This window comes from Apteryx rowi, unplaced genomic scaffold (genome assembly GCF_003343035.1).
Source record: "Apteryx rowi isolate R43461 unplaced genomic scaffold, aptRow1 scaffold_2, whole genome shotgun sequence".
Taxonomy (NCBI): Eukaryota; Metazoa; Chordata; class Aves; order Apterygiformes; family Apterygidae; genus Apteryx; species Apteryx rowi.
This window is the reverse complement of record NW_020448307.1, coordinates 1,670,258-1,697,588: the sequence shown is the minus strand read 5'-3', so window position 1 is coordinate 1,697,588 and position 27,331 is coordinate 1,670,258. Positions and strand designations below refer to the sequence as shown.

Here is a 27,331-nt window from a genome sequence, read left to right as displayed (position 1 = left end):
GGAAGTCTGAATATGATTAAGCAAACAGACCCCCAAGATGCTGGTCTGTCTCACGCATGTACTGTGTTCTGACTTGCAACAATTTTCTCCTTTATTTCTGAGTGCAACTTAAAGACAAAAATTAGTCAAAACAGGAGAGCACCGTGATTTTGAGAATACCGTCTGCGTAGTGGGGAGGGAAGGTGATAATGTCGCCAGAAGGTACTTCTCCTGAAGTCTGAAACTGCCTTTCAAACAGCTAGCTTGGAAGGAGATGGATTAAGGGAGCGGAAAGATTTTTCTGTACATGTCGTGTGCTTGTGATGGACACTTAAATTGGGTTGTCCCTTCCGAAATACGTGTAGGGCAAGAGTAAGACTACGCTGAGCTCCCGGTGCACCGTCCTCAGCGAGGACGAGGGCACTGCTGCGCTGCTGCGGGTTTGGGCACGTTTCAGCTGGCGAATCCCCTCGGCGTCTCTCCAAAAGCCTCCCCGCTGCCTTGGGCTGGCTCCCCTTGGCGCCCCGCTGGGATCCCCTCCGGAGCAGCCCGTCACCCGCCAGCGGCCCTGGGGCTGCACCGCACGCAAAGCCCCGGGACTCGCTAACCGGGCAGGAGGACGGCGGCGCGGCGCAGCTCCGGTTGGGGTTATACCGCTGTCTCGCGGAGGCATTGGCATAACTCTGCATAACTACGATTTGCTTACGCGTCAAATCCGGTGCTAACAGCCACGTAAGTGTATAGCTAAATGTACATATATAAGTTTATTTGAGCAAATATTCACTTCCTGCTTCAATATTTTTATCACCCGTTGCCACGAAATTTGAGTAGCTCTTCAAATTCTGTCTGTTGTAGATTGTGAAGGTGCTTTAGGATAAGCGTGAGGAGAGGGGATATCGTCTAATCTCGGCCTTAGGGCGAGGACGTGAAATCGCGAGTGAGGCGGCCGCGCTCAAGCCGCCGGCGTGCGGTGCAGCCGGGGGGTGGCAGCCTCGGCTCGCTCTTCCCGCGTTACGTTCTGCCGTCAGCACAAAAATAGACTTGTTGTCAGCGTTGCATTTCGGGAAGCTGGTGTACGCGCAGTGTGGGGTGCAGGCTTGTACCTTTTTAAATAATGCCCAGAGAAACTATTGTCAGTTTAAAAAAAGGAGAGGGGAAAAAAAAAAAAGAATTTGGCTTTTCTCCTCTAAAAATAATTCAGCACTGTGCGAATGAGAATCTTGAGCCTGATCTGTAGTTAAAACATTGCTTCCTTCTCCTATGGTCTGATAAGGAGCAGACTCCAAAGTTCCCCATACTGAAGACTAAAAAGCTGTGATACGTCTATTTGTGAGAGGGAGTAAGAAATTCCTAACACTGTATTTGCAAACAGTTCTGGTTTTCTCTGAGGGAAGAGAAGAATATTTTAACACTTTGTTCAGAATGCATTATCTATCTTTATAGCAAAATTAGCCCCCAGAACGGTGTTCTAGTCTGGCTGAAATACTTTCCCTAGTCCAATGGATAGTGCAGTTTACTGTTAACGCCCTTTTTTCTAACTAAATCATTTGTAGTCCCCGTGCATTGAATCAGCCTTATAAACAAGGTGCACAGGGATGACAGCCAGTGTCTTACGAAATGAGCCTCAGGAGGAGGAGTATTTCATTTAGCTGATGACAAAGGCTTTGTAATTTAGGATAATGTAGGTCATTGCTCTGGGCCTCCAGCTAAGTGCTTCTAATAACAATTGGCTTTTATGGGAATTGGAAGTATTCCGTATTTTTAGGGTTTGTTCTCTTAGTCATTCATAAAGGTAGTAAAACTGTCCACGTAATGCCGTTTCTCTGGTTTACTACCTGTACGCCCCAATAGCGGCTGGCGCTRTGCTTCTCGCGGGCTCGGTAATCGTTAGCGTCGCGTTAAGTCGCCTGCGATGAAGCCGTTCCAAGCGTTCCCGGTGACCGGATGGTTTGCAGCAGGCGTGTGCGTTGGCCCTGCTCTGGGCACATGCCTCAGGGATGTCCAGATCACCTTCCTGCTCCCAGCCTCGACTGCAAGGAGCTACGTCCTCTGCCTCGCGTTCCCGGCCCCTTCTGGCCGGCGAGCTTCGGCGATGCCTCGGACATCACGTGCGATACGCTTTGTACTTGTTCCTTCGCTGGTGTCGCGTTTCCAGTGACCTTTTAAACAAAGAGATTCAGGGGGTTGTCGCGCTCTGGCTAGCGATGAGTAAATGTAGGCTGCTCTTCTCCCGCTCCGTGGGCTCCGGGGACACATGTCGGAGCGGGCCCCCGCGCGGGAGGAACATCGTGGCTGCGTTTTTCAGAACAACGCTTTAAGCTTTCCTCTGCGGTCGCTGGGAGAGCGTTTCGGGCATGGAAGGAGATGAAGCTTCGCTGCGTAGAACGGACACGGGAGACTTGCTGAATTCAGGAATGAAGTCCCTCCTTATCCACAGCTGCTCTCTCCTCCTTCCATCCGCGCTTTGCTTTGGGGCCGGGGCCGGGTGCTGCTGCCTGGAAAAGCTCCCGTGACTGTGGGATCCCGTCTCGGGCTGGCCCAGCGGCACGTGGGTGTGCTGCTCCGCTCCGAGCAGACCCGAAAACTTCTCCTCCGTGCGCGCGGCTCTGCTCAGCCTTCGAGACTCTGTTATTAATCTGTTCTTATGTTTTCATTCAGCAGTTTAGATCGTCTCGGTGTGATAAGCTGCTACAGGAGTTGAAAGTTCTTATCTACTTCTATTGCTTTCATTATTTGTTTGTTTTTCTGGAAGCAGAAAAAGCCATCAGACTTTTTCATTTTCTCTGCATGCTTAGTCACAGCTTCTTAAACGCTGACTGTCGTTCACAAAAGTTGAAATATTAAGAAAATTCAAATTTCCTGTGTGGTCTCATATGGAAAGTCTCTTTAATTTTCAGATTGGAAAATGCTGAAAATATGCTTTCTTGCACCACACTTGCCATGTGCTAATCTGGTCTCATGCTCCTGCACACCCCTTCGGTTCAGAAATTGTTTCCTTCTGATGACAAAATTTCCTTTCCTTATTTATTCACACCCAGAACAAGGCAAAGGGTTTTGGAGTCTGAAGGCTGAAACGCATGATGCAGCATCTAGTAACGAGTCAGCAGGTTCTTTATGTTGTTTGTCGCAAAAGTTGATGTTTGTGTATTTTAGACTTTGGATCCATAACGGGGTCCTGGCGTGCCAGTTCCGGACGGCGTCAGGGCTCCCTGGGGTGAGCCGTCTGGCCAGCGTGCGGGAGACGACCGCAGGTTGCCTGCGTGTGCATGCCGCGCCAGGCCTTCGGGAGGGGGCGGATGCTACCCAGCAGGTACGCTGTAGATAAGCTCCAGTAGTCAGAAACATTAGGATACTAGGTCAGGGAACGGAAACGAATAAATATCGCTGGTCTTTTGGGAAGGGAAGTCAGAGAAGATGCTCTGAGAATTCCTCCTCGTCCCAGGCTCGACGCCGAACAACTGAGATACCCAAAATCCAAGGAGCGCGCTCTTGGAGGCAGCTGATGCTTAAGGAGCCCCCGTGAAAATGAAGCTGGTTGCAGCCAGCGGGAGCTGGATGCAGCTGCGTGTTGCCAGCATTAGCAGGACGTCGTTTCAGCTGCAGACATCCTACCTGACTGTTGAGCATGTGGTACCCTGTGGCGTTGTCCAAATAAATAGTGAGTAAGGCGTAACGTGTGGGGTGCGTTTGAAGTGCGTCACAACCGGGAAAGCTGTTCTGCACGGTGGAGTGCTGCAGTGGCCGCTGTGGCAAAGGAAGGCTGTGGGAGGAAGCGCAGTGCCGTTTGCAATGTAAATGGGTTTTTAATTCAGTTCCACAGCCTCTCCCCTCCTGCTGTTAAATAAGTCCGACTTTGAAGTGAAGCCTGAAGAGCTGGTATCTGCTCAAGGGCAGAAGCAGCATTTTCATTTTATCACCTTTTTGACTTGTGTGTGTGAGAAGCTGGCACATGAGATACCAGTGCTGTCTTTCTAGGACCTTGTCGCTTATCGAGAGTCCCGTGTCAAGTTTGCCACAAGTGAATGGTTTAAATTTCTTAATGTTTTAATGTTGCAGCTTAGGAGGCAGAAATCCCCATATTTCATTTTTGCGTATCTCCCTAGCACAGACAGAGCCTTTCCAGTGCTGTCCAACTGGGATACCTGTTCCTTAAGTAGCAGCTTGCTTTAAACTCAGCGTGAAGTTCTAGTTTAGCGAGAGCGCAGCTGGGGTCTCTGGTCCCCCACGGAGAAGCCGCCTCGTTCCAGGCGGGCAGGAGTCCTCGGGCGCCGTCGCGAGTGCCGCTGCGCTTCCTTAGGCACCACCGTCTCTTCTGAATCGCTTTGTCTCTGCACAACGAGGAGCCTTGTTCAGTGTTTTGAAAACGTTTGGCGTTGGATGCTGAACATTTTCTTTCTCAAATGGGGTGATGGTTAAGTGGTTTCCTCTTCCCTTTGAAATGAGTAAACTTCCAAACCACTAAGCTGGTGAGTATTGACTGACTCACCAATGGGATTAGCGAAGATCAAATACATTATGTCTGGTTTACTTGGACATAAGCTTCTTGCAAGCCCGAACATAGTGCTTCTACTGGTTAAACTGTGTTAAGCTGTCTTGTGTGTGCAGTATGTGAACTGCCTATTTGGTTGGGGAGTGGAATTAAGAACAGGGCTGAATTCTTTGTTCCTTGCCCATATGTACCACGCAAACAGTAGAAAACGGGTCAAAACCACGAGCAGGAGAGCCCCTGCTAGTGTTTTCTTTTTTAAGAGAGGATCAGCTCTTATCAAGGACCGAGCAGCTTTTGCAGAGAGCGTTACTGCAGCTTACGTTCTCCCGCTGAATCAACCCTCCCAGGCCTTATCTGTTGTTGAGGACTTAGTACCAAAAAGAGTCTACGTGCTCTGCTGAACGCTATCTGTAGGTTGTTGGCTGCTCCTGAAGTCAAATCGCTCATCCCCCCCCTTGCACCACGAGCAGCCTTGTGCCCAACGAGCAGTTATCCTCCAGATTGGGTTTCTGCTGCTTCTCTGGAATTCCTTGAGCTTTGCCTGGGATGGAAACTGCAGTGTCAGAAGTTCTCTGCTCTAATCCTTTTGATGGATGAAAACCCACAAGTATTCCTGCAAAGAGAGCCCTGATAAACATTTCTGATCACGTTGGATTCTTGCAGTTCCTCTTGCCGTGCCTGCGTTTCCCCGTTGCCAGGGATTCTGTCCGCTTCCCTCGCGTAGAAATAGCTGCGCTGCGGCGCTAATGCATCTGAAAATAACTTGGAAGGAAGCAGAAAAACTAGACCAAACAAACAAAGCCGAAACCCCAGCTGATTTGCTATCTGGGCCGTCTCGCCGCAATTGAAGCCGATGCCCCGTCCCCGGGTTTTGTGAGAGCGGCGCGGCGGTCCCTCCGCGGAGCTGCCTGGAATCCCAATGAGGCCGGAGGCGGCTGCTTCTCCAGAGCCCGGGACCCTGCGGAGACCCGCAGCCCCGCTCGCCAGCCTCAGCAGCATGAGCCTTGCCAGGCTTTTTGTCTTCTGTACTTCTTGGCTGCAAGAGAAGCTGTGATATTTGGGATCGAAAGCTTGACAGCTTATACCCAGATGCAGTAGAGTAATCGTCAGGCCGTCCAGCGTCCCGCAGGACTATGTCGTTGGCTCTTGCTGTCCGCAGCACGGTTCCTCTGTTGTGCACGTGCGCGGTTGCACCTGAAGCTGGGAGCGTGCAAATACTCTGCACTTTAAGACCATCATGACCTTGGTAGGCAGAGTAAATAAGAAGGTTTTAACTCTGTAAAGGACAAGGGTAGTCCAAGGTTGTCCAGAAGCTGCCGAGATGGTGCTGTGCCCAAGGGGGAGGACTGGGCTACTTTTGTTCCCAGGCTCCCCTTGCTTGTTTGCAGTTACTTTTCCTGTCCTTTCCCCTTCTCCCTCCTCTTTGAAATAAAAAAAATAGAGTTATTTTTTAGTGGCTGAATTTACAGCGCGGCTCTCGGACCGTTGTGTTGGTAGAAACGGGGGTGGACAGCAGCACGGGGGCAGGAACGAGCCGCGGCGGCGGGAGGGAATGTCCCGGGCCAGCGTTGTCGTGAACAGCCGTCATCCCGCGGCCGCAGCGCGATGCTTTCTCGGGGGGTTCCTCGCAGCACGGCACTGCTGACGGTAGCGTTTGGCGTGGAGCTGCATCAGTACCGCTGTATAACAACCTCAGCGTACGGCGGTAGTCGGGGAAATGGTGGTGCTACGCAGGTGCGAACATCTTGGGGATAAAGGTGCTGAAATTCTTTACGCCGCTGCAGGTCCCTGCTGCGAGCTGGGTGCGGGGCTGGACCCTGTGAGCCCGTTCGGCTCGTGCCTTGCGTTCCCCTGTCCCCGATACGAGCGTGGCTAGCCCCAGCTGGTGAGCTGCGTGGGCGAAAGCCGGAGGAAGAGTTTGGCATCCAGCGTTGCGCACTGGTTCTCTTGCTCTAAAGACACGCTGGAAACGCGGGTCGATTCTTGGAGGCGTCGTCTGCTCGTTTATTCATCCGGGTTAGGACCTGCAGGGACATCCCTGGGAAGGCTCGACGGGGGTCAGCCCCCGGTGCTGCCGGCTCGGCTAGGAGAGAGGTCACCTCCTCCCGGGAGTTTTGTCTTTGCCACCCGCGTTTTCCTCCCTGCAGCCGACTGACGGTGTCCCCCTTCTCTCTGCAGGCCTGGCGTGATCACCATGCAGGCGCTCTCCGAAGAGGACCGAAGGCTTTGGATGGAGGCGATGGATGGCCGGGAACCGGTGAGCAGAAATATTAGTGAAAACTGGTGGGGAGGAACGCGGAGAGCTTTTCCTCGCCCGGGGCAGATCGTTGGCTGCGCAGCAGCCTGCCGTGCGGAGCCTGCCAGCCGGTGTGAGAACTGTATCCGTGGGGCAGCTCGCGCAATCTGCCAAGAGAATAGTTTAATCCTTTGGTTAAATATTTGAGGTAATACTGTATCTCCTGTGCTTGGATTGCTCTAAGGTGCGGTGGAAAGGAGGAGGGTAGGCTTAGCCAGCACAAACACGCTGCTGTGCTCTGCTGTGCTAAAAGGAAAATATGGCAAAAAGAGCAGTGGAAGAAAATACGCTGTAGATTTCCAGGGCTTTTCTTTTTTGAGTCCTGCAAATCATCTGGCAGCCGTTCCTGGGTCTGGCAGAGTACTGCAGATTTAGTGTGAGCTGAAGCGCGTAGCCCCTGTCCCTGATAGCCTCGGCGTTGCTGCGCCTGTTCCCGTCRTGCCGAAGCCGCGCAGGCTTCCTCGGCGCTGGCGGGGAGGAGGGAGGCTTTCGGGCAATGCAGAGGGTTCTCCTGTGCATGCACCCTCTCCCGCCGGGCTGGAAGAGCTCTGGTTCTGAACGGGCTCCCTCTGACAYGTTTTGCTGTGGGTGCCGTGTGTAGGCGATGGGATCCTGGATCCTTTCCAAAAAGCCGGCGGCGGAGCGGCAGCAAGCACGAACCCGAGGAGCAGCCCTTGAGCGCAGCCTGCGGTCAGCCTGGGGGCCCCAGTGCCTCGGCACGGCCAAAAGCGTAGCAGGATGCGAAGAGAAACTCTGCGGATAGTTAGAGCAGCCAGGGTTGTTACGGGACAGTCTGCACGTTTTGGAGTCGGTGTCTGTTCTTCTGGGCTGAAGTCAAGCTCTGGCGATGAGCTGAGAGTCGGCGAGGGGATCGGGCCGGCCCGGCCCGAAGCAGCCCCGCCGCCGCAGGCTGGTCCTGCTCTGAGCAGACCCCCCAAGCTGGGCCACTGAGGTGTTTGTCAGAAAAAACTGTTCGTTACACCAAGGAGACAGGCGGACTGTCCGGTGCGTGTTTTTAAGCACGTGCCGTTGTTAGTCGAGCAACTCGCCTTTGACTCATCCGCAGTGATTCAGAGGTCTGAAGGGCGATGCATGTTGGAAGGTGCTGCGGTGTACTGCAGGTAGAGCAGTTCTCTGGGGACTACAGTCAGGTCTTCAGCTTTGAAACGCAGATCCGTAGGATAATTCAGGTGGAAAGGAGCTCGGGAGGTCTCTAGTCCAACATCCTAGTCAAAGCAGGTTACTCGGAGCTTTATCCAGTCGGGTGTTGAAAACACCCAAGGAAGGAGCCTGCACAGTCTCTCCGGGCTCCTTGTCTGTCCTCCTGGAGAAGAGTTTCTCTGGATACCCAGCCTGAACCTCTCTCATTTCCATTTCCGCCTGTTGTCTCTCGTCCTGCTGCCATGCCCTGCTGCCAGGAGCCTGGCTCTGTCCTGGTGCCCTCCTCGTAGGAAGGCTGCGGTCRGGTGCCCCGGAGCCTCTCCTCCTCCACGCAGGGTAAGCCCCGCTCCCGAGGAGGACACGTGCCGTGTAGCGTGGACCTGCCGCAGATGCTAATCCCGCCTCTCCGCTGCGCTGATCCCTCCCTGCTGTGCTGCTGGGACGAGGCCGCTCAGCTGCATCTAGACTCGTTTCCAAGAACAGGCGTTGTGGGAGCTGCGTGCGTAGAGAAGCAAAAACGAGCCTGAATGCGCGTTGCGTACCAAGAACTAAGGACAACCCCTGCTCTCTTTCTCTGACGTTTGTTGGAAAGGGACCCTTGTTCGGCAGTCGGCCTCCTCGAGCTCGGCTCTTGCCCGGGTGGCCCTTCCCTGGGGCAGCCGCGGTGGGAGATGCTCCTGTGCAAGTCGTACCACCCCCTCCGGCTCCCGCATGCGACCTGTCTTTTTCCCTCTTAAACCAAGCCCTCCTTTGCATCTGTGGTGGCACCTGGAGGCAGGATAATGTTTTCTTTTTTTTCAGTAACGAAACATGCGTCCTTGCACATTTCTGCACGTAATCCGAATTGAGCCTTGTCCTCCTTTAGCCTGTTCACCTACTTCCCACTGCCTCACCTCCACTGGAAAATTTTGCTGTAAGGATGTGAAACGCAGTCACCTGCAATTGCAGCTGCATGAATCTGAGCCCTCGGTTGCATTTTGACCGGCTGACGTTTTCAGGATTTGGCACAGAAGCGGGGCCCGTCTGTCGGGATCGGGTTGCAGGAGTGCAGCCAGCGATTTGCAGCCGCCTCTGGTCAGAGGCTGTGGGTTTTTTCGCTTGTTTGTGAAGTGCCGTACATGCGAAAGGTGCTGTGAAGCAACAGCTGCAGGACTGCCCGGCTGAGCCTGTTTCAGAAGCTGGTTAGGTGAACGAGTGTGGAAAACCACACAGGTCCTCACGCTGCCGCCTGCCTCCTTGTCCCCTATCTCGTGCCCATCAGCCTCGGGTAGCTCGCTCATCCAGCACATCAAGGGTTGTTGCTACACGTTGGTGCAATACCTCAGGGCGTTTAAATGCTAAAGACACTGAAAGCTGGCCTTCCAGGTGTGGCGYGGGAGCCCCTGGGAACGAAGCCCAGGTGGAAATGGATCCAAGAGGCATTTTAGTGGGGAAGCCGGTGTGTGTTGACAGGCAAGGTAGCTCCTTGTCCTCAGTTATCCTCCTGGCTCCACCAAGAGTTGCAGGAAATCGCATTTTTGGTCTTCTTGTTTGGGTTCTTATCTTGCAACACAAGGGTGTGGGGTGTTACCTACTCCGCAGAGATTTCCTTGAGCAATAGACAGGGATTTAACCTTTGGACTCCTAGAATTCTCCATTCGAGGCTTTGAATATATTTTTGTAGCCAAAAAACCCCCTACTGGAAAGAATGTCTTGGTTGAGCAGGACACAGAGTGTGGGAAGGATTGGCGTGGTGGGGACTGCGATCCCACAGCAAACTCAGGCGCTAGATTGAAGTGGACTGGAGTTTGTTTCTTAATTATAATTTAAAAACTAAAACCAAATGTTGTACTACGTTTTAGTAAGATCTAAACATAGAACATGGGCTACATTAGCCAAGACATTTGTCACAACTTGAAAAGATTTATTATATATCTCACAGTCAAAGCAGTCTCCAGATAGCTATCATCAGTCTGTTAACTCTTACCACTTGTTATTAATTTGGCTTAAAACCCCGTGTTGACTTTGATTTTTCTTTTAAGTTAGAGGATGGAAATTGGAGAAGATGTTAGCTCCATAACAGAGCAGTTGCCCTCATCTTCATCCAGTTATTCAGGACAAGTTTCCTATGTCCCCCTGCCCCGGTGATGCAGTTCGTACATGTGTACGGTGGAGCCCGGGGTGATGCTGAAACCCCGTTGGAGCCCGAGTCGCGAGCAGAAGTTGTGTTGGCTCAGAGGGGGGGAACGGGGTAGGTTGTAGGACTGAGAGGTGCAAATCAGGCTGTTTGCTTTGGAGCAAAGAGCTGAAGAAGATAAGCGTTTCCGCGAGCTCGTGGCTTTGTGGGCCGCGTCTGTGGTGAGCGTGCACGCCAGCCCCGAGAGCGGTCGCAGCGACAGCGGCTCCCGCTCTCGCCTCCCGAGCCGACCGGTAAGCTCGGGAGTGATTCTCGCGTCCGCACAAGCAGACGTGTACTAGTGTTTGGAAGCGTTTGGGACTTAAAAATGTTCATCAACAAAAAATGAGCCTAGCCATACAGGAGCAGGCAGAGGGTTAAGAATATGAAGCATGTTAGATCGCGTCCCTGTTGAGCTGTATTAATCCATCATCCAGAGCCTCGATTGGTGATGGAGACGTTAGTGTTAAAAGGCGGATGCAACGTCCTGCGATGCTGACGGAGGCAGTAGGACGTGGACGGGCTCGGAGCAGGGCTGTTCTGGCACTCGCATCGTGCTGCCCTTTGCTCGATTTGCTCTGTTTTGCTTTTCTCTTCTTTAAAGCAATACAAGTCTGTAAAAACGCAGCAAGCATTTCGTGCAGGGGCTGGCTTTGCTAACGCCGCGAAGCCGAACGCGCCGTCAGCTGGGATGGGGCGGCCGGCTCCAAGCCGTGTTTCGTGCCTTCTCCAGGGAGGGAGGCAGATCTCCGAAACGCGGACACACCACCGCTGCTCTTGCCTTTCCGTCTTTGCTCCCCCCCCCAATTCCTTCGTATGCTCCGTAAGGTTGTAGGAGCAGGAGCAGGTCCCGGTCGTTGCGGCCCCGGTGCTTATCCATTGGGTGCCGGGGACTCGCCGCTCCCCTTCCAAGCCAGGGCCCCGGTGGAGATGCGATGCCGCTTGCCAGCGCTGGGCTCTCCGGACGGCTCAGAAGTGGTTAGAGCCGAGTTCATAGAAGCCCAGAGGGCCACAAAGGCTCGTAAATGATTTTTGAGGTATTATGGAGACGCTCAAGCTCTCCTCGGCCTCCTGCGGCGCCGCGGACGTGCAGGGACRCGCGGTCCGTCGCGGTAGCACTCGTTCGCGCCCGGGTGCCGCGTTCCTGGTGGGTCTGGCGTCGTTTCGCCTGGCGGCGGGCGGCAGGAGCGGGACGTCTCATGGAGACCGTTCGCTTTTTGCTCGTCGCGTCCCCCAACGCCGTCCGGTCGGGACGGGGCGGCCTCCGCCGGTCCTGCGCGGCGCGTTGCAGCAGGAGGGTTCCTCCGGGAGGGCAGCACAAAATGGAGAAGGCCCCGGGGGCGGCGGGATGTCGTAGGGGCCGCTCTCCACTAGATGGCAAGCTGAGACCAGCCCGCTCATCGCACTTGTGCCCGGAGCCGCTCGGCTCTCCGGCAGCAGCGGCGACGTGCTGGTGGCCCCTTGCCGTCTCGGCGTCGGTGGCTTGGCCGTGCGGAGACGGGGCAGGGGACGCAGAAGAGCCCAGGGGTCGGGGCGAGCGTCAGCCCCGCGCGGCGGTTTCCCTCTTCTCTCCACTTCTGTATTCGTTTCAAGCGTGTTTTGGGAATGGTGCAAAACTGACAGGTCTGGAAGGGGATTTTCAGCTTGTAAAAGTGAAATGGGCCGTAGGAAAACCAAGCGTCGGCTCTAGCCAGGGTTTCTGGGAGGCTGCTCCCCCCAGCGCCACCTCTGTTCGCCGTGCGCCTTTCGCCAAAAACCACCAATTTGCAGCCGAAACGGGGTGAGCGCTGTGCTGGAACTGGGGCCGCGTCGCCGGAGCCCGTCCCCGTCCCACGGGATCAACCCGGGACGCGGCCGCGGGGCGGCAGGCGGCCCGGTCCCTGCTCCAGCCCCTCTCCCGGCTCTCCCCGTCTCGCAGACGTCCGGCGGGATCGCGGCTCGTTCGCCATTTCTGCTCGGGAAACGTAATGCCGTGTTTTGAAGCAAAGCCCCACCGTAACGGCGAAGCCCGGCCGCGCATTCCTGCCCGACGCCACGCACCCTCTCCTCCCGCCTCCGCCCCAGATACTGCTGCTGGGAATTCTTTCCAAAATTGTTTTTCATTTTCCTTGTCTAATTATACAGAATGGTGAGAGATTAATTTCCCAGTGGAAATGATGTCTTTTGAACTCAATCCAGCGCTTTCAGCCTCGGCATTCCTGTCATTTTGGCTCATTCAGAAAATAAATTAACTTGAAGGGCTTCAATCACAGCCCCCGAGACGCCGTGGAGGGATGGCTGGATACCGGCTGTACCAATTCCCAGCCTTCTCGTATTCCAGCGTAACTAACTGGAAGCTGCAAATCTGTTTTATCGTTTTAATTCATTTTATCTCTGGCTCCTCAGAGGTCACTTGCCTGCTCTATATTGGTTTTTATACTGCACTCATTACCAGCGTATCTGACTGTTTCCAGCAATGCTTTAAAACCCTCTTTGACTGAGACGAGGGCCGATGATTTATGCTTGGGATGCGGTATTTACAGCTGCTGCTACATCAAGATCAGGCAGGGGCTCGGGGACTAATCACTCAAGTTATCGATAATATCAGYGGTGTTTTTCTGCGAGAACGCTGGCCGTAAATTGAGCCTCAGACCGGTAGCGACTGAGAAATTGAGTTATTAGAGACGGTAGAAAAATCTCCATCCAGAATTTCTTTGACTGCAGCTGGTCTTCTTTCGCCTGGCTTYCCCTTACCTGGGCGAGCGGGCGGGCGAACGCTCGTCGCGTGGGCTCGTCCCGTGCTCCCACGGGCTTCGTCCCTGCCTGTCCGTGCAGCTTTTTCCTTGCAGCCCTTTCCGTGCTCCTCTTTTTACTCTCCCAATCCCATGCCAACCACAAACGTGTGTTTCTGTGCGCCTTCCAGAGAAAGATGGGTATTTGTTTATGTTTTATCTTGCAGTTTTTCATGGCCTTCGTCCTCTCCGGGTTTGTCTGCTTATGGTGCATCCTTTCTTTCTGCTCTGGTTTCCGGGACCTGGCTCCTTCCAGTTGCTTCTCCATCCCACCGTCTCTGTCTTTGCTGAATGGAGCCTTTTTCCCCCTCAGATCTCTTGGTTTCTATCGTTTGCTTTTCTCCTTGCCTCTCCTCTGCCCTCCTGGCCCAGACAAGCTAGTGAGCTCTCCCTGAACCGCRCGGCCGTCGGGCTGCGCTCGCTCCCGCCCGGCAGCGTCCGTAGAGGTCCGTGACAGCGGCATCGTTGTCTCGGTGGAGCGACGTCACCTGCGGGCGCTTCCTGCTGGTGCTTGCGTGAAGCGGTGGAGAGCCCGCGGCCCGCTTGGGCCCCGCAGCATTCCTGCTCGCCTCTTTCGCATCTCACAGTTCCAGCTGTTGCTGCAGTTGCTTTGCCAAAAGTTTACCTGGTTTTTGGGTCAGCTTATTTGGGGACAAGGTGGTAAAAGAGGAGCCTCGGAGAGTCAGCCCCGGCTTTCAGACTGACGGATAACGCGTTGTGTTGCGTGTTGGTTTTGGTATCGCATGCTCTCACCGCTGCTCCCTCCTTCTCCCTCTCCTCTTTTATGGCTTGTTTTAAGCCTATGGGTAGTAACTTCACACTAAGATTGTAAGCTTTTATTTTTTTTCCAAAGCACTTAATCCAGTGAAGTCCTAAGCCTTGACTTCAGGCTTTTAGGTATGGCTCCAATAAATGCTGCTTCAGATTTTGATAGCTTTATAAGCCAAAATTATGGCTGCTTCAAGCTGTGAGGCTTTTGTCCTTTGCTTAACAAGCTGTTTGGGTCACAAATAGGAAAAGATGCTGAGAAACATTCGAGATCTTAAAAGCGGAGAAGAGCCCTCCCTCCACACTGCTTTAAAACCTGACCCTGCAGTGCCAGCTCCTCTCGGGAAGTTTGTCCTTGTCTTCTTCTAACTCTTGCTTGGGAAACCAAGGATCGGCGCGGTGGCTCCTGTCTCCATGATTCCTCTTTGTGAGCGAGGACCTCAGCGTTTCTGCAGCGTGGGCTTGGCTAGAGCTGGCTCTGCTGTAGCTCTCTTGGTTGTGGTCTCCCAAAGCGAGGTGGTACTTGGCAGGTAGGATGGCCAGTCCTACCCTTCTGCCTTCGGGAGGAGGTCATGTTGGTGCTTCTGCTGGGGAACTGGTGGAGGCCGCTGGTCTCCTCAAGCGTTGCCTTGCTGGATGATGCCCATGGAGGCAGGGAAGTGAGGGCTGGGATTTAACGGTSGCTTCGGCTGCCGCTCCGCGGGACACCACACCACGCGCGCCTGTTGAGCAGAACGTGTCCCCGACGCCGGGGTGCAGCGCAACGTGTTCGGGGCAGGAGGCGAGCGAGGYGGCGCGAGGTAGTCCGAATCCGCACAGCACCGGGAGCGGTGGTGGGTCGAACCGCGATCGTTGTGCTGGCCGYGGGCGGAGGGGACATGTCCTCTCTGCTCCTCTCTTTCTTCTTGTCTTACCTCCGTTTAGGATTACTCAAGCAGACAATTCAAGAATCGTCTAGAAATTCAGGGAATAGCTCCATGGTAGTCGCAGAAGCTTCTCTGCCGCTTTCATTGACTATTTTTTCCGCTCCAGATTAAAAATTGAAGTAGATGGTTCATTGCACAATCAGTTGTCAAACAAACAAACCACTTCCGTTATTTCTTCCTTTCGTTGCTCCTTGGGTTTCCTTTCAAGCAGTGATCTGCTGCCCTGCTACAGACCCGCCGYGGTCCCGGATCCTGGCTTTTTCCTTCTCTTTGTTGCAGCCTCAGGAACTTCATTGCCCTCTGACACTGCAAATGTTTTAATCGTGTTATTTCTGTGGCTCCGGTCTCTCCTCGGCACTGCCCTGTTTGCTGTTCCGGCAGAGGTGTGCCGCACGGGGCGAGATACCGGCACGTGTTGGGATGGAATGGGCTGGCATGGATGGGCCCTGCCGAGAGGCGGCTCCAGCAGCAGATGCAGCATGGATGGACCCGTCCCATGCCACCTCCTAACTAAGGCTTGCCCGGTGCCAGGAACGCTGCTCGCGGGCGCCGTGCACATCGATGGTCCGTGTGGTGGACGCTGTCCTCGGGTAGATCGTTGGCTTTGTGGGACTGGAGATCGTGCCTGGAAGGAGCTGAATATCCTGGTGCCGTTTCCGAGAGGAGCCTTCGGACGGGTTGAAGGACTTGCTCTCCTCCAGGAGCAGCCCGCGAAGTGCTGAAGAAAATGAGACCATTGAGTGTGAACTCGTGAGCGTGCGGACGCTGTAGCGAGCCGCGGGGGAGCGGAATAACCCTGCGGAGGCGGCGAGCTGGGCTCTCCGGCACAGAGCTGCTTTCCGCCACAGCCAAGGGGGCTGCCGGCCCCCTGCGCCAGGCTCCCGCATCCCACCTGGGAYGGAGGGAGCAGGCTGCAAAGTGCCCCTGGCTGGGCGCGGGTGCAAGGGCCCGGCAAGCCGCGTCCTGCGAGTGGAGGATTACACCCGCTCYGGCCTTGGAGCTGCTCCAGCCTCGGCACTGGGCCGCCAGCTGCTGCTCAGAGCAACCGGGCAATGCGAAACCTCTTTTCACGGGATGCAAATGCAAGGCCTGTCTGTGTTACAGCTGTTTTAAAAATAAAGATGACACCGTGTCGTGTAAAATTAGGCCGGTTTTGGTGCCCCGAGGCTGCTGGCTGGTCGGTGGACGCTGGAGGGAGGACGGCGCTGTGCRCCCGGGAGCGCGAGGGGCTGGTACCTGGCGGAGGAGGCCGTGCGAGGGGTTGCTCAAACATCCTAGAAAACTTGCGGGAAGCTGTTAAACTAGTCAAAGTTTTCACTTTTAAGCAGTCACTTGAGTGATCCAGACATATCCGCTCCGCTGGAATTGCTTAGAAGTGCTGCTCCGCGAAGCTTTAAGCACGTTAGTTATTCCAAAAACGTATTTTTCTAAACCAGTCGACCTTTAGTTACGTTGTTCTAGAGAGTGGCGTATAGCTAACACGCTTTGCACCTTGCACCTTCCCTCTTTCTGTTTGGTTTGGTTGTTCGTTTGTTTTAAACCGCCTGCTGCTTGATTTCCCTTTAACATTTGGACATGGTAGGTTGATAGCTTGAGCAAGGTAGTTTTTTTCCGTAGGTTGACCCCGATAATTTTTTTCCTTAGGTAGGAAGCGCAGCGGGTTATATAACTCAGCTGAGCTAAGCAGTGCAGATGGCTGGCGAGGCGCCCGGGCGGCCTCGGCTGCGGGGGCCCTGGGGAATGCCTGCACTTGCGATAAACRTGGGCTTGTTTTTAATTAGACCCATCGCTTCGCTCGGCGCAGAGGCGCGCAGCAGCGAGACCCGCGCAGAGGATCCAAGCCCCCAGATGGCTCACTTTGATTTTTCATTTCTTTTTTTTATTTATTTATTATTTTTTAATCAAGCTCAGGCTCAGCGTACGTTGGGGGTTGCAGTCTGTGCTGGGAGCGAGGAGGGGGAGAGCGAAAGCGCAGGGGGGCAGCGCCGGCTGCGGCACGCGAGCCCTGCGCCGGGCGGGAAGGAGGCAGGGGAGGGCGGAAGGAAGGGCAGAGGCGCCAGGGACCCCGGGCCACCCTCTTCCGAACGAACAGCCCTCGCTCGGATGACATAAACCAGAATTTCACAGCAGGTTTGCGCTGCCCTGCCAAGTCTTTCGCTTTGGAGTCRCGGCATATTTTTGCCTCCCTTCCCCCCGCGGGGCGGTTCGCAGTGATGCGGGCTGGGAAGGATCTTGCTCCTATCTATATCGTTCTGGCTCGGAGAGCGAGGAAGGTTATTTCTAGCCACGACACGGTGAAGCCTAGCTCTGAAAATCCTGCTCGGAGTATGAGATCTGGCTCCGGCACAAGAATCGAGCAGGGCTGATAAGGCAGAGCCAGCAGCAAGGGCTGATTTCATCAAGGTTTCCAGGTGTCCCGCTTGCCGCGAGGAAATATGCTGCTCTGCGCAGGAGCCTGCCCGCTCTGGGCGCTGCTGGCAGCCTGCTCCGGCTGGCTCCCGGCACGGCGGCTCCGCGGCCGCGCAGCCCAAACCGGCCGTCCCTGCATGGATGGGACTCGCTGTGTGCCAGGCACGGAGGGGTTTCCACCTCTATGGGGCTCTGCTGCCCCTCTCGCTGTCCATGGTGTGGGGAAGCCAAGCCCAGGACCCCATTTCTCCCGCAGCTGGTGCTACCGGCCTGGGACCACACGTGGCGTCTCCATCCTTGGAGAGATGCGGAAGCCGTCTGGACAGGGTCCTGGGCAGCGTGCGCTAGGGGACCCTGCTGGAGCAGGGGGCTGGACGAGATGATCTCCAGATCTCCCTGCCAACCTCCACCGTTGTGTGATCCTGTGACCGCCCGTGGGCTGCGCGGGTGGAGGCAGGGCAGACTGGAGGCTGGCTGTCCTTGCGAAGGCCAGTTTTAGCAATACCGTGGAAAACCCAAGACAGAAATGCAGTAATTGCCACATGAACGTAGAGCTGAGGAATGACGTGCCTGGCCAGAAGCAGCAGATAGCCCGCAGTCTGGCCCTTCTCAAAAGGCTGAGAAAATACTGGCATCTGGCAGGAGGTTAAGGAAATAATTAGGTGCCTCCTTATGCTGTTTGCAATCAGAGAAAATGCGCCACCCATGTATGCTAAAATTAAGTTTGAAAATGTAATTTTATCACTTTCTTTTTTTCCCTCTTGAATTGCTGTGAAATAATGGAGTATTTGACAGTAGAAACAAAGTAATGCATTATTGTCTTTTAAACTGAAGACGTGCTAAATAATTCATTGAGGTTTTGCTCTCTTGAAATCCTTCCTGAGCTACCGAAGGTCAGCGCACAAGACCTGCTGTCGCTTACGGTTTCTTTGCTACAGGACATCAGAGAAAGTTTTCGTGCGCTACCGAAGCGCTAAGCGAATCAAAGAGCTCGTCTTTGCTGGCCTCCTCAGAGCGCCTGAGCATGGTGCAACATCCTCCGAGCGGCTTTCTCCTCCAGGCGTTGCGGGATAATTTGCACAAACCTTTTCCTAGGGGTTGCTGCTTCTCAGGCTCCCGACTCTTTGTACAGGGTTGGGAACAAATTCTCCAGGACGGATCTTGACGCCCAGTAACTTTGGCCTAGGTCTCGTCTTAGTAAATCTGCATGGCTGGACCCCGGCGTCTATGCCACTTTTCCCCCCGTTTCCCCTTTCGTTTATGGAAAGGTGCCAAAACCCGCAGGGGAAACGGTGGTGCAGGCCCTGCCCATGCCTTCTCAACCGGCCCTTGGGGAGCTCGCAAGCTGGCTGGGCTACCGATTGTCAGGACATATAATGATTTCTATTTATACTTTTTTGGCTTGTTCATCTTCTGAGCTGAAAGTTGAAGAACTTGTTCATGGTTGTTTTGAGGATTTCTGAATATGAATCACAAGGAAATTGCATAATATTGCAGCATTTCCTTCTATTGCTCACTGCTTTAAAAACATTGCGCTCCTCCAGGGAGCCCAAGGAAGTCTGGCAGGACCGGCCCGTTTTGACAGTGTGCTTTAGTCTAAATGGAAAGTCTGGGTTGAAGGGTAAGTCCCAACGCTAGAAAAAGAAGTGCAAGGAAGAGTCCTCCGTGCCAGGGCAGGGACTAGGTGGCTGAAATGGTGTTTTCCTTCTCAAATGGAGAGCCTCGTCTGTGCCTGCAAAACAGGACTGCTGACGCTCTTAACGGTTAAGGCTTTCTGTAAATCACTTATCTCCCACCCCTGAGAAGCTGGACGACACTTTCCTCTAGCTCCTAGCCCTTTGGGCAGAATCTAGGGCTAGTGTCTGAATCTGACACGTTTGGGGAACTGTGCTGGACACCACCGAACCTCCAAGGGTTACAGCTTACGTTGTGCCATTTTGCATTTTAAATGCAAAACTGCTTTGTATATCAAATGCAGTGTTTTTTATAAAGGGTGTGTGCACACATGCAATTGCCGTATGAGAGCACAGTTAATTCATCGTGGAAGTTAATAGACATTATGGCCAACCAGCATGAACCCTGAAATGAGGAAATAAACCTAAAATTACTCAATATCTTCTTTTGCTAGTTCCACACCTAAACCCCCATCTACTTCCTTTTTTCTTTTTGTTACCCACAACTTCCAATTTTATCCTAAACAGCCCACGGGCAGTCAGGCGTTAGCCGTTTGCTCCTTGCGTGTTCGTGTGTGCCATTGATCTAGCGCAGGGCTGCAAAACCGATGAAGTAGGTTCTTGCTGGTTCCCTGTGCAGGTAGAAATGGCATGAGGCTACGGATGGTGGCTATAGGAGGCTTTTTGGTTAGGCTCGGGTTTTTATTAGCTGCATTTCTAACTTAAATATTTATATGTAGTAATTACAGAATTGAAACCTGAGGGGGTGAATGGATGGGTACAGTCTGCATTACCTCTGCCCGCAGCTGGGTCCACGAGATGCTGGAGATGCGAATCAAGGGAAATACAGGTGGCAGCTTTGAAAGGGATCCCGTGGCTGCAGATAGGACGTAAAACGACTCACCGGCACAGCAGCGGCTCGGCGGCAAAGCGGCTGCGCTTTGCTTTGCGAGGTTCATTAGTGCACCCGTGGCTATCGCAGGCCTGCTAATGGTCTGTATAAAACTGCTTCCTCTGCAAAACTTGGTGTAGCTTTGGTGAAATATTTTACCAGGAAGAATTAATTTTTCCTTTGTCAAATTGTTTTAAATATTGAGTCAATGACTGAACACAGCGTGAGTGTTTCATGGGGGTATTTTAATTTAACATTGCAGGAAATTTTCAAAATAATCATAAATCTGGATTTTCTGTGATGCTGTTTACTTAAACTCCTGGTTTACTTACAGATGAATCTCAGAATTTTTTAAAACTGGGTCACAAAAGCCTTGTTTAATCCTCCAAATAGAAATGATGCTGCAGAAGTTGAGCAGAAGTAGCTTCCACTAAAATACTAAGATTCCACTAAGATATTTTGTTCAGGGCATTTGACCATCTACAGTATGAATTCAGAACAYTAAGGCATCAAGGTCTGCAAATTCTGTCTTAGGTTTATATGTTTTTTTTCTATTAACTTCACTTCTGAAACTTCCCAGTAAAGATAGTTTGGCTCTGAAGAGACGATCAAACGGGGATAATCAGCGAGAGCACGAKGTTGAAATGGTGGCGGAGCTGCGGGGTAGGGCTTTGCCGCCCCGGTTTCGTGAGCGGATCACTAAGCCTCTTCCCGCACGCGGTGCGTGGGGCGCCGGCCCCTCACCTCTGCGCGGTCTCCGTCGAATCTCCTAGCCTTTTGCACAGAATAATGCTGGAAAGTGAAAGAAGCTCTTTATTTTATGAGAAGCTTTTTGGATGTAGATGCATTTCCTCCAGAGTGTTTTAACAACAGAAAAATGGCTTGTGTACATATGCATATACAAACACACATATCTAATAACCACACACTTCATTTTTTTTTGTCATACTAACATATGGATCCATTCAGTTCCAGCTTTTCTTTGAAATGATAGTGAAACTGAAAATCTCACCAAAAATCATTAAAGTAACTTGGATAATCTTTGATGTCGGCATATTTAAAATATAGCCAGCACTATCAAATCTTTTCACATTCAAAAAACCCCCACGGGTGGTTGTTTTGCTTAATGAATTGTTTAAAACGGGTAGTCGGGCTTGTGCAGAACTCAGTTGCAAACTCCCAGCAGTTTACTGCGTTCTGCAACGTTCTTGTATTTTTCTTGTTTTTGGAGAACTGCGTCCAGAGGCCCGTGACTATGCAAAGGTTACGTCTTTTTCTTGTTATTTTGGAAAAGCTAAGCTTGTCGGAACGCAGACCCRTGCACGGAGCGGGTCAATAGCTAGGCGGGTTATTGGAGGTCTCCCCAACCCTTCGGCGTTTCCCCGACGGGGCGAGAGCGGAGATTGCTCTGCCGAGAGCCCGGAGGGGAGCTCGGCCGTCACTGCCAGGCACGATTTGGCTGCGCTCAGTGCGCGTTCTTGACGGCGGGGCAGGTGGCAGCCCCTAGGGCCTGGGAGAGCTTTGCTCTTGGACCTCTTACACACACCGCCCGTTTACAGCCCTTTCTTCAGACTTGGAGACTTTCTCTTACGCTGAAAAAATCTCTCTTTGGAAGGCTAGAGGCATTACGAGAAAAGGGCCTGGTTTTAAAAGTAGTGTTTTTCTTGGAAAATGAAAGGATATCACAGAAGTGGGACTTGGTTAAAACCTTGATGTTGTAGAGCAGTGTTAATGGATTAACACCCTGACAGAGGAGGAAAGGTTTGTCCTTAATAAGATGGATGTAGGGTGACAGTGTCTCCTTGTTTTATAGTTGCATAGTTGACCTCTGCATGAAATTTCCTTTTTACTGTGTGTGCATACTTTACAGTTAGTGGCACAAAGATATTGTGTTTCCTTGTCTGTCCTCCTTTTATTTTTTTTAAAGAACAATCTCTGGTGATTAACAGCCTCGCTATTGTTTCAATTAACCAAATTGGAAGAACGGCTGTGCAGGCAAACAGATTTCCCTCCGTAGCTGCTCAGCTTGCACTGAGACCCAAAGCCCAGTGACGGGTCCTTTCGGCCGGGGACAGCAGAGGACACTCGCAGGAGGAGGACAGCAGATAAGGGACGTGCGTCAGGCGCCAGAGCTCTTAACTAGAGAGCAGAGCCCCACTTTGGTGGTATATGTTATTAACTTAGATATCTGGGCTCCTGCTCCTGTGAGCCGCAGCGGAGCGGTTGAATGGGATCCTGAGGAAGGTTGGGCCTCTGGAAGTCCCTGGGAATGAGGAGCTCTTCCCCCGTCCCCTCCAGCAAGTCCTCGAGGGTGGGTGCTGCCGCTGGAGAGAAAAACATCTTTGGGGGAAGCTGACTTCATAGCCAGGCCTGCTAGACAGCGCCACTGGCYGAGAAGCCTTCTGTTTATTTTCTTTCCTGTTTTCTCTTATTTTATTTTCGTGATATAAACACTGTTGCTGCAGGAAAATGCGCTTGCTGACTACAGCTGTTTTTGATGCTGAATCATCCCCCACTTTCCAGATGTGAGATGAATAGATTCTTTCCTGCGAGCAAAGTCTCTACTTYGTCTTGCGTTGTGTGTCTAGATACCTTAGGAGGGGGAGAGGGAAGGTGAGCTGTGGAAAATGTTATAGAAGATTGGCTATTAGCATAAAGGGATCAGTGTCTCTGCCTAAACCCTCAGTTTGGACTTGCACCATTAAATTCACGGCTCCACAAATCCTTCCCGCGGTGGCAAAGCTGCCGTAAGCAGCTCCTGCCCACCCTCRACCCGCGCCAGCGCAGCTGGTTGTGGGCCTGGCCCCGAAAGGGATCCAGCAATGGACCTGGGCTAAAAATAAACCTGCAAGAGGCAAATGRAGAAGAAGAGATCTTTAATGCTGATTAAGTTCCCTAATTTAGCTCACCCCACCGCCTTGCAAATGCAACCGAAGGAACGGCACGTTGCCACCGCGGAGGTGCCCACGGAAGTGCAGCCCGACGTAGCGGTGCCTTGGTGGCTTCCCTGCGGGGCCGGTGCAACGGCTTGTAGCGAGGAAAACCCAGGARTAATGTTACAGCAGTAACCCCCCAGAAGCACGTGGTCCGTCCCCGTGCCCGGAGGCAGGCTCGTGAACCTCTTCATGCCTARTGCCGATGCCCTTCGCGGGGAGCCCGGGAGGCGCTTGCATGCTGGCTGCAGATTAGAGCCGCTCTTCCTCCCCGCTTCCCGCCGCCGTGCCGGTTGCTGCTGGCTGCTGCGTTGCTATCAACATTGTCTTTGGAAACGTGCCTTCCCTGCTTGCTATTTCTGGACGTAGCGTGTGATTAAATCAGCGCTCCGTGTCTCGGGCTCCTGCGAAAGGGGGCTCCCAGCCTTGCTCCCGGGGAGAGGAAGGGTGTGCACGCGGCTCGCTTTGTTCGGAAGCCTACACAAACGTCGTTTCCTGCTGTAATGGATGCTGCCACCCTCGGCTCCATCTTATGATGACAGTGAAGCGCCACCGTGCATGTATTTCTGCTTGGGCTCTGGGCTGATGGGCTAAAAGGATTTTTTTTTAATCATGTTAGTCTTTTGAGCAAGTGAAATACAGCACGTTTGAAGGCTGCTCTCCTTACAGCCACAGTTTTCATTACTCTGTGTTTTTACATTGTGCGTAAACTGTGATTAAAAGCTTCTGCCATTGCTCTTTTCCCTTTTATTTGATCTGTTGAAGCAGTTGCTTTAATCTAAGGTAGCCGAGTTGTAAAAGTGGTGTGGACAGGAGGAAGATCACCAATGTTTGAAGGTGGGAGAGTCTTGGGGTTAAGTCACAACGTTGGCTAGGAAAGTGGCTCTGGTGCGGCCGTGTCGGTGCGTTGCCCAATCCTCCTGCGTTTCAGGTCCTCTGCAAATTAATGTTTTTTTCCCTCTCTTACTCTTTGCCCRTCCTGTTCACTCAGGCTGTAAGCTCTCGTGCGCAGGGACAGCGTCCTGCTCCTTGCCTCAACAGCACCTTCCAGCTGTTCCTACCRTGCTGATAAGATGTAATGGGAATTACCTGCCTCCCACTAAGTTTATTTGCTTTATTTGCTTCTCCATGAGAAGAGAGAGGAGAAGAGCGCCCGTTTCATGGTTTGTTTAAAAGCTCTTAGAGCTTCTGTTCTTACCTCGTCTCTTTTGCGTTCTCTCCTTCCAAAAAGTATTCTGGTTGCTATTCTAATAAAACTGTGAAGCTGTGAAAACCTGGCTTTTTGAATGTAGAAGTCCTTTGTGGCCTTTTYGGCCAGGTCCCCAAAGGCCACAGAGTGCCCTGGAAGCTGTCGCCAGTGGGCGTTAGCCACGAGATGCATCAGCAGCCGCTTCGCAAGCGGAGGCAGGGCGTTCACGAGACTTTCTTCTTGTGTTTTCCAGGTCTACAACTCAAACAAGGACAACCAGAGCGAAGGCAGTAAGTATTTCTTTTTAAGCATGACCTTATCCCTCGAGAACGCGGCTGCGTTGGGTAATTTGCAGATCGGGAGCTGTGCTGGGCTCTCATGTGCRTGCGGGGAGAGCGCCGAGGCTTTGGGAAGGGCTGGGGCAGGGACCATGCGTGGTCGTGGGCACGTCGGGGCGGCGTGGGGCCTGGCGCCTGCTGCGGAAGGCTCGGCCTCACCGGCTGGGGCTGGCCTGCCTCCGAGGTTGTGAAGCGTGCCGGGAAAGGGGAGCTGGGTCATTCCTTCAAACAAGCGTGGGTGTCCCAGGCCAACAAATTCTCACTTCTGAACCACAAAAAAGAGAAGTCTGGTGTGTTCCCCAGCTCCGTCCTGCTGGGGAGGRACCCGGAGGACTAACTCCCCTTTCCAAAGGGGAACTGGAGCAATAATGTCGAGGCTGGGGAGGTCCTGCCTAACCAGGGTACTCAACAAGAGCCCCTAAAACGGGCTGTTTTTATTATAGTTTGGGCAGTCAAGGACTGGAGTCAAGAAAGCACTTGTTTCTCTTGCTGGAGTAGTGGTTGCACCTGGTCCTAGCTCTCGTGTCCTCTGTTTCAAAACCCTTAATTGAGCCATTTCCCGAAAGGCTTGAATTGCCATTAATTGCAGTACTCARAATGCTGATCCCTTCCCTCCTCCCCCAAAGTCCTTGGTCACGCAGGAGCCCGGCCCGGGTTTACGGTTGGTAAATAGTTCATTTGTATACTGTCTTGGACAGGGTGTTTTTGTCTTGACTAGAAGCATTTTTTCTCACAATAATAGGTATAATTTACAGATAATGTTCCTTGCACCCAATTTCAGMCTTTCTGTAAAACAGTCTTTTCCTCATTTCTGCCCTCGCTGATGTGGCCTCTCCTTCCCTCCGGATCTTCCACGTTATCAGCTGCATATGCATCTTATCCCATAGGTATTCCTTTTGGTTTTGCGCAATCCAGATGGTGCTCCCAGCATTAAAAATCGTGCTTCGCACTTGCGAAGGGTTGTGTGGGTAACGCCGTAGCCGAGTGCGAAACCTGCATCAGGGCAGCTCAGTTTTCTCTCCGTTTCGCAGCAGGGCAAAGTGAGGTTTTGCAGGGACAGAGGACAGACCTGGCTCGACGCTCTCCTCGTCTAGTCGTTAATTATCACCAATCTGTGAGCTCCCTGCAACCGCTGGTTGCGCCAGGGCAGTATGCGGTGATTGGGATCAAGAAACTGGTGAAAATAACTRTTTTGTAAACCTTGTTGAGGGTGGGCGCAAAAGCAGGAAAAACATTTGGGGCTGGCGAAGCAATTACTGCTTCTGAAAGAGACGCTGGTCCGGCTGCGACCGTCCCGTCTCGCGTTCGTGGGGCCGGTGACTTGCCTGGAGTCCCGCTGCAAAGCAGCTGCAGCTCTTTGAGGATCGGTAAGCGCTCGAGTCGAACGTGTCCACGCCGTTCCCGTGGCTGTCCGCGCTTTCTAATCCCCGTCTTTAGCTGTTCCGCGTGCGGTGGGTGCYGCGGAGGGGCTCCCGCGCGCCTGCGCAGGGTTTCCTTGGATAAGGGCTCTCCAGGCCACTGCGGCTCTTGGTGGCCGAGCTGGGTTTCCTTGGATAACGGCTCTCCGGGCCACCATGGCTCTTGGTGGCCGTGCTGCTGGCCAGCCCCGGGGCTCGTGCGTGGCCACCGTGTGCCCTGCGCTGCCCCTGCCCTCGGGACACCAGCCTCATCCTGCCCTGGCCGGCTCACGGTCCCRTTCGCTGGGGGATCCTGGCGTATAAATAGCGCATTTTCCCGGGCTGAATCCGAGCCGGCGTGCCCGCCGGAGGGAATTTCGCACTCCCTTCGGAGGCTGAGCCGRGGGCCCCGTCTGCCCGGGGAGGAGGCTGGGTGCCGGCAGCTCCCCCGCGCCCCCCGGCCGGCCGGGCTCCCCGGTGCCGGGGGCTGGTTGCTTCCCAGCTCGCCCTGACTGCAGCCTGCGCAGCAGCTCTGCGTGTCGCCAAGTGCCGTGGAGCTTCGAAGGCRCCGAATGCCAAGTTTCTTCCTGCTCCTCTTCCCTGCGTAAGGAAGAAGTCGGGGCTTGGTCGGCTTTGGCGAAGTTGCTTATCTTCCAGCATCCTTTCCGTTCTGATGGTCCGTCTTAGAGATAAGAATAGTTCTTCTTTCCCGCTTTGTAGACCCTGCCCGTGTTTTGTGGCGCGCGCTGGGGCCTCCGATGAAGGTTGCTTACATAACGGTATTCCTGCCTTGTCTGCTAGCAATTATTTTCACATACTGCTCTGACTAGAGCTGCTGCTGCTGCTGCTGCTGCTGTGTTCAAACATCTGACTGTGTTTTAGTGCTCATTAAAACCATGTCTGTAGTGAACTGCTCGCCTCACCAGCGACACTCAAAATTGATTCTGAGCCTGGCTTTTTGCCACGCAGTCTTTGATACAGAAGCTTCCTATAAGGACTTGAAATGAGTGTAATTGAAAAGAGTCCGGATGCAGTTCCTGACCCTTAAAACCTATAGAACTCTGTTTCCTGCTCTTACTTATATTAGTCTGAAAGAGACTCGAAGCACTGTAGTGAGGTCTGCTTTTTGGCCACTATCTAATTTTACAGAGCTTTTAGATTTTACATCCTGCTGCGTGGCCAGATGGCCATCAGCCTACAAGGTGATTTATCTTAATCTTCTTTGGGAGTGAGAAGGAAGCAGTGCAGAGTGGCAGGGTGTGTGGGAACRAGTATCAGTGAACTGCTAGAACTAAATGAATTTTGATGCACTAGCGAGCAACCCGAGAGGACTTGCCCTGCTCTCTGAAAATAAATCCTCTAGGCCACTTGCACATGTTGCATGGACAAGCACTGATGAACTCCTTTTTCCTTCCCCTCACCACCATGTTTCCGTCTTTTTTCCATACCCACTTGATTCCCCATTTACTTCAGGACCCCATTGAAAACTGTCTTTATTTTTATAAACTCTTCACAGACCTTGAGTTTCTTGACACCCTGCTCTGTGTCTCTGCTTGTCTTGGTGGCCTGGTTACTGGGTGACCCAAGCTCCTTCCCCAGGGCTCTTCATTCCCAGCATCTTGCCAGCTCACTGGTAGTTCGAGACTTGCAGTAAGATTAAGCTACTCATTTCTCCCTGGTCTCCACTTCTTGGTTTCTCCCTCCCTCTGTGGCTCTTAAAACCATAATAATCTTTGAAATAGTTCATAGTAATCCTGGCGCTTCACTCCACAGCACAAAGATGTATAATGGGGCATGCGGAAGGGCCAGGTTTGACCTTGTGTTGCAATGACCGATGCTTGCACATCTGGAGTCAGCAAGGTTGCCCAAGGCTGAGCAGAGCTGATTCAGTCTTCTTTCCCCCTTACCCACAGTCTTATATGCCATATCAGCATAAAGCAGAGGAATTAATGGAT

General features: G+C 53.0%; 1 protein-coding gene and 1 long non-coding RNA gene across 6 annotated transcripts in view; one reads left to right on the top strand and one right to left on the bottom strand.

The window, feature by feature from the left end:
* The window catches only part of ARHGAP26 (Rho GTPase activating protein 26), a 166,247-nt gene that overhangs the window by 64,121 nt on the left and 74,795 nt on the right, over positions 1 to 27,331 (top strand). For all 5 annotated transcript variants that reach the window (XR_003253041.1, XM_026063128.1, XM_026063126.1 and 2 more), the window contains exons 11-12: positions 6,647 to 6,725; positions 23,895 to 23,931. Coding sequence is in view for 4 of the 5 variants with exons in the window: in XM_026063128.1 (XP_025918913.1) it covers positions 6,647 to 6,725; positions 23,895 to 23,931 (116 nt within the window). In the remaining variant the exon portion in view is untranslated. The remainder of the gene's footprint in view (positions 1 to 6,646; positions 6,726 to 23,894; positions 23,932 to 27,331) is intronic.
* Positions 719 to 3,222, bottom strand: LOC112964697. The gene is made up of 2 exons (XR_003253042.1): positions 1,815 to 3,222; positions 719 to 1,082 (listed from the first exon to the last, which is right to left on the bottom strand). It is a non-coding gene; the product is annotated as an uncharacterized LOC112964697 (long non-coding RNA).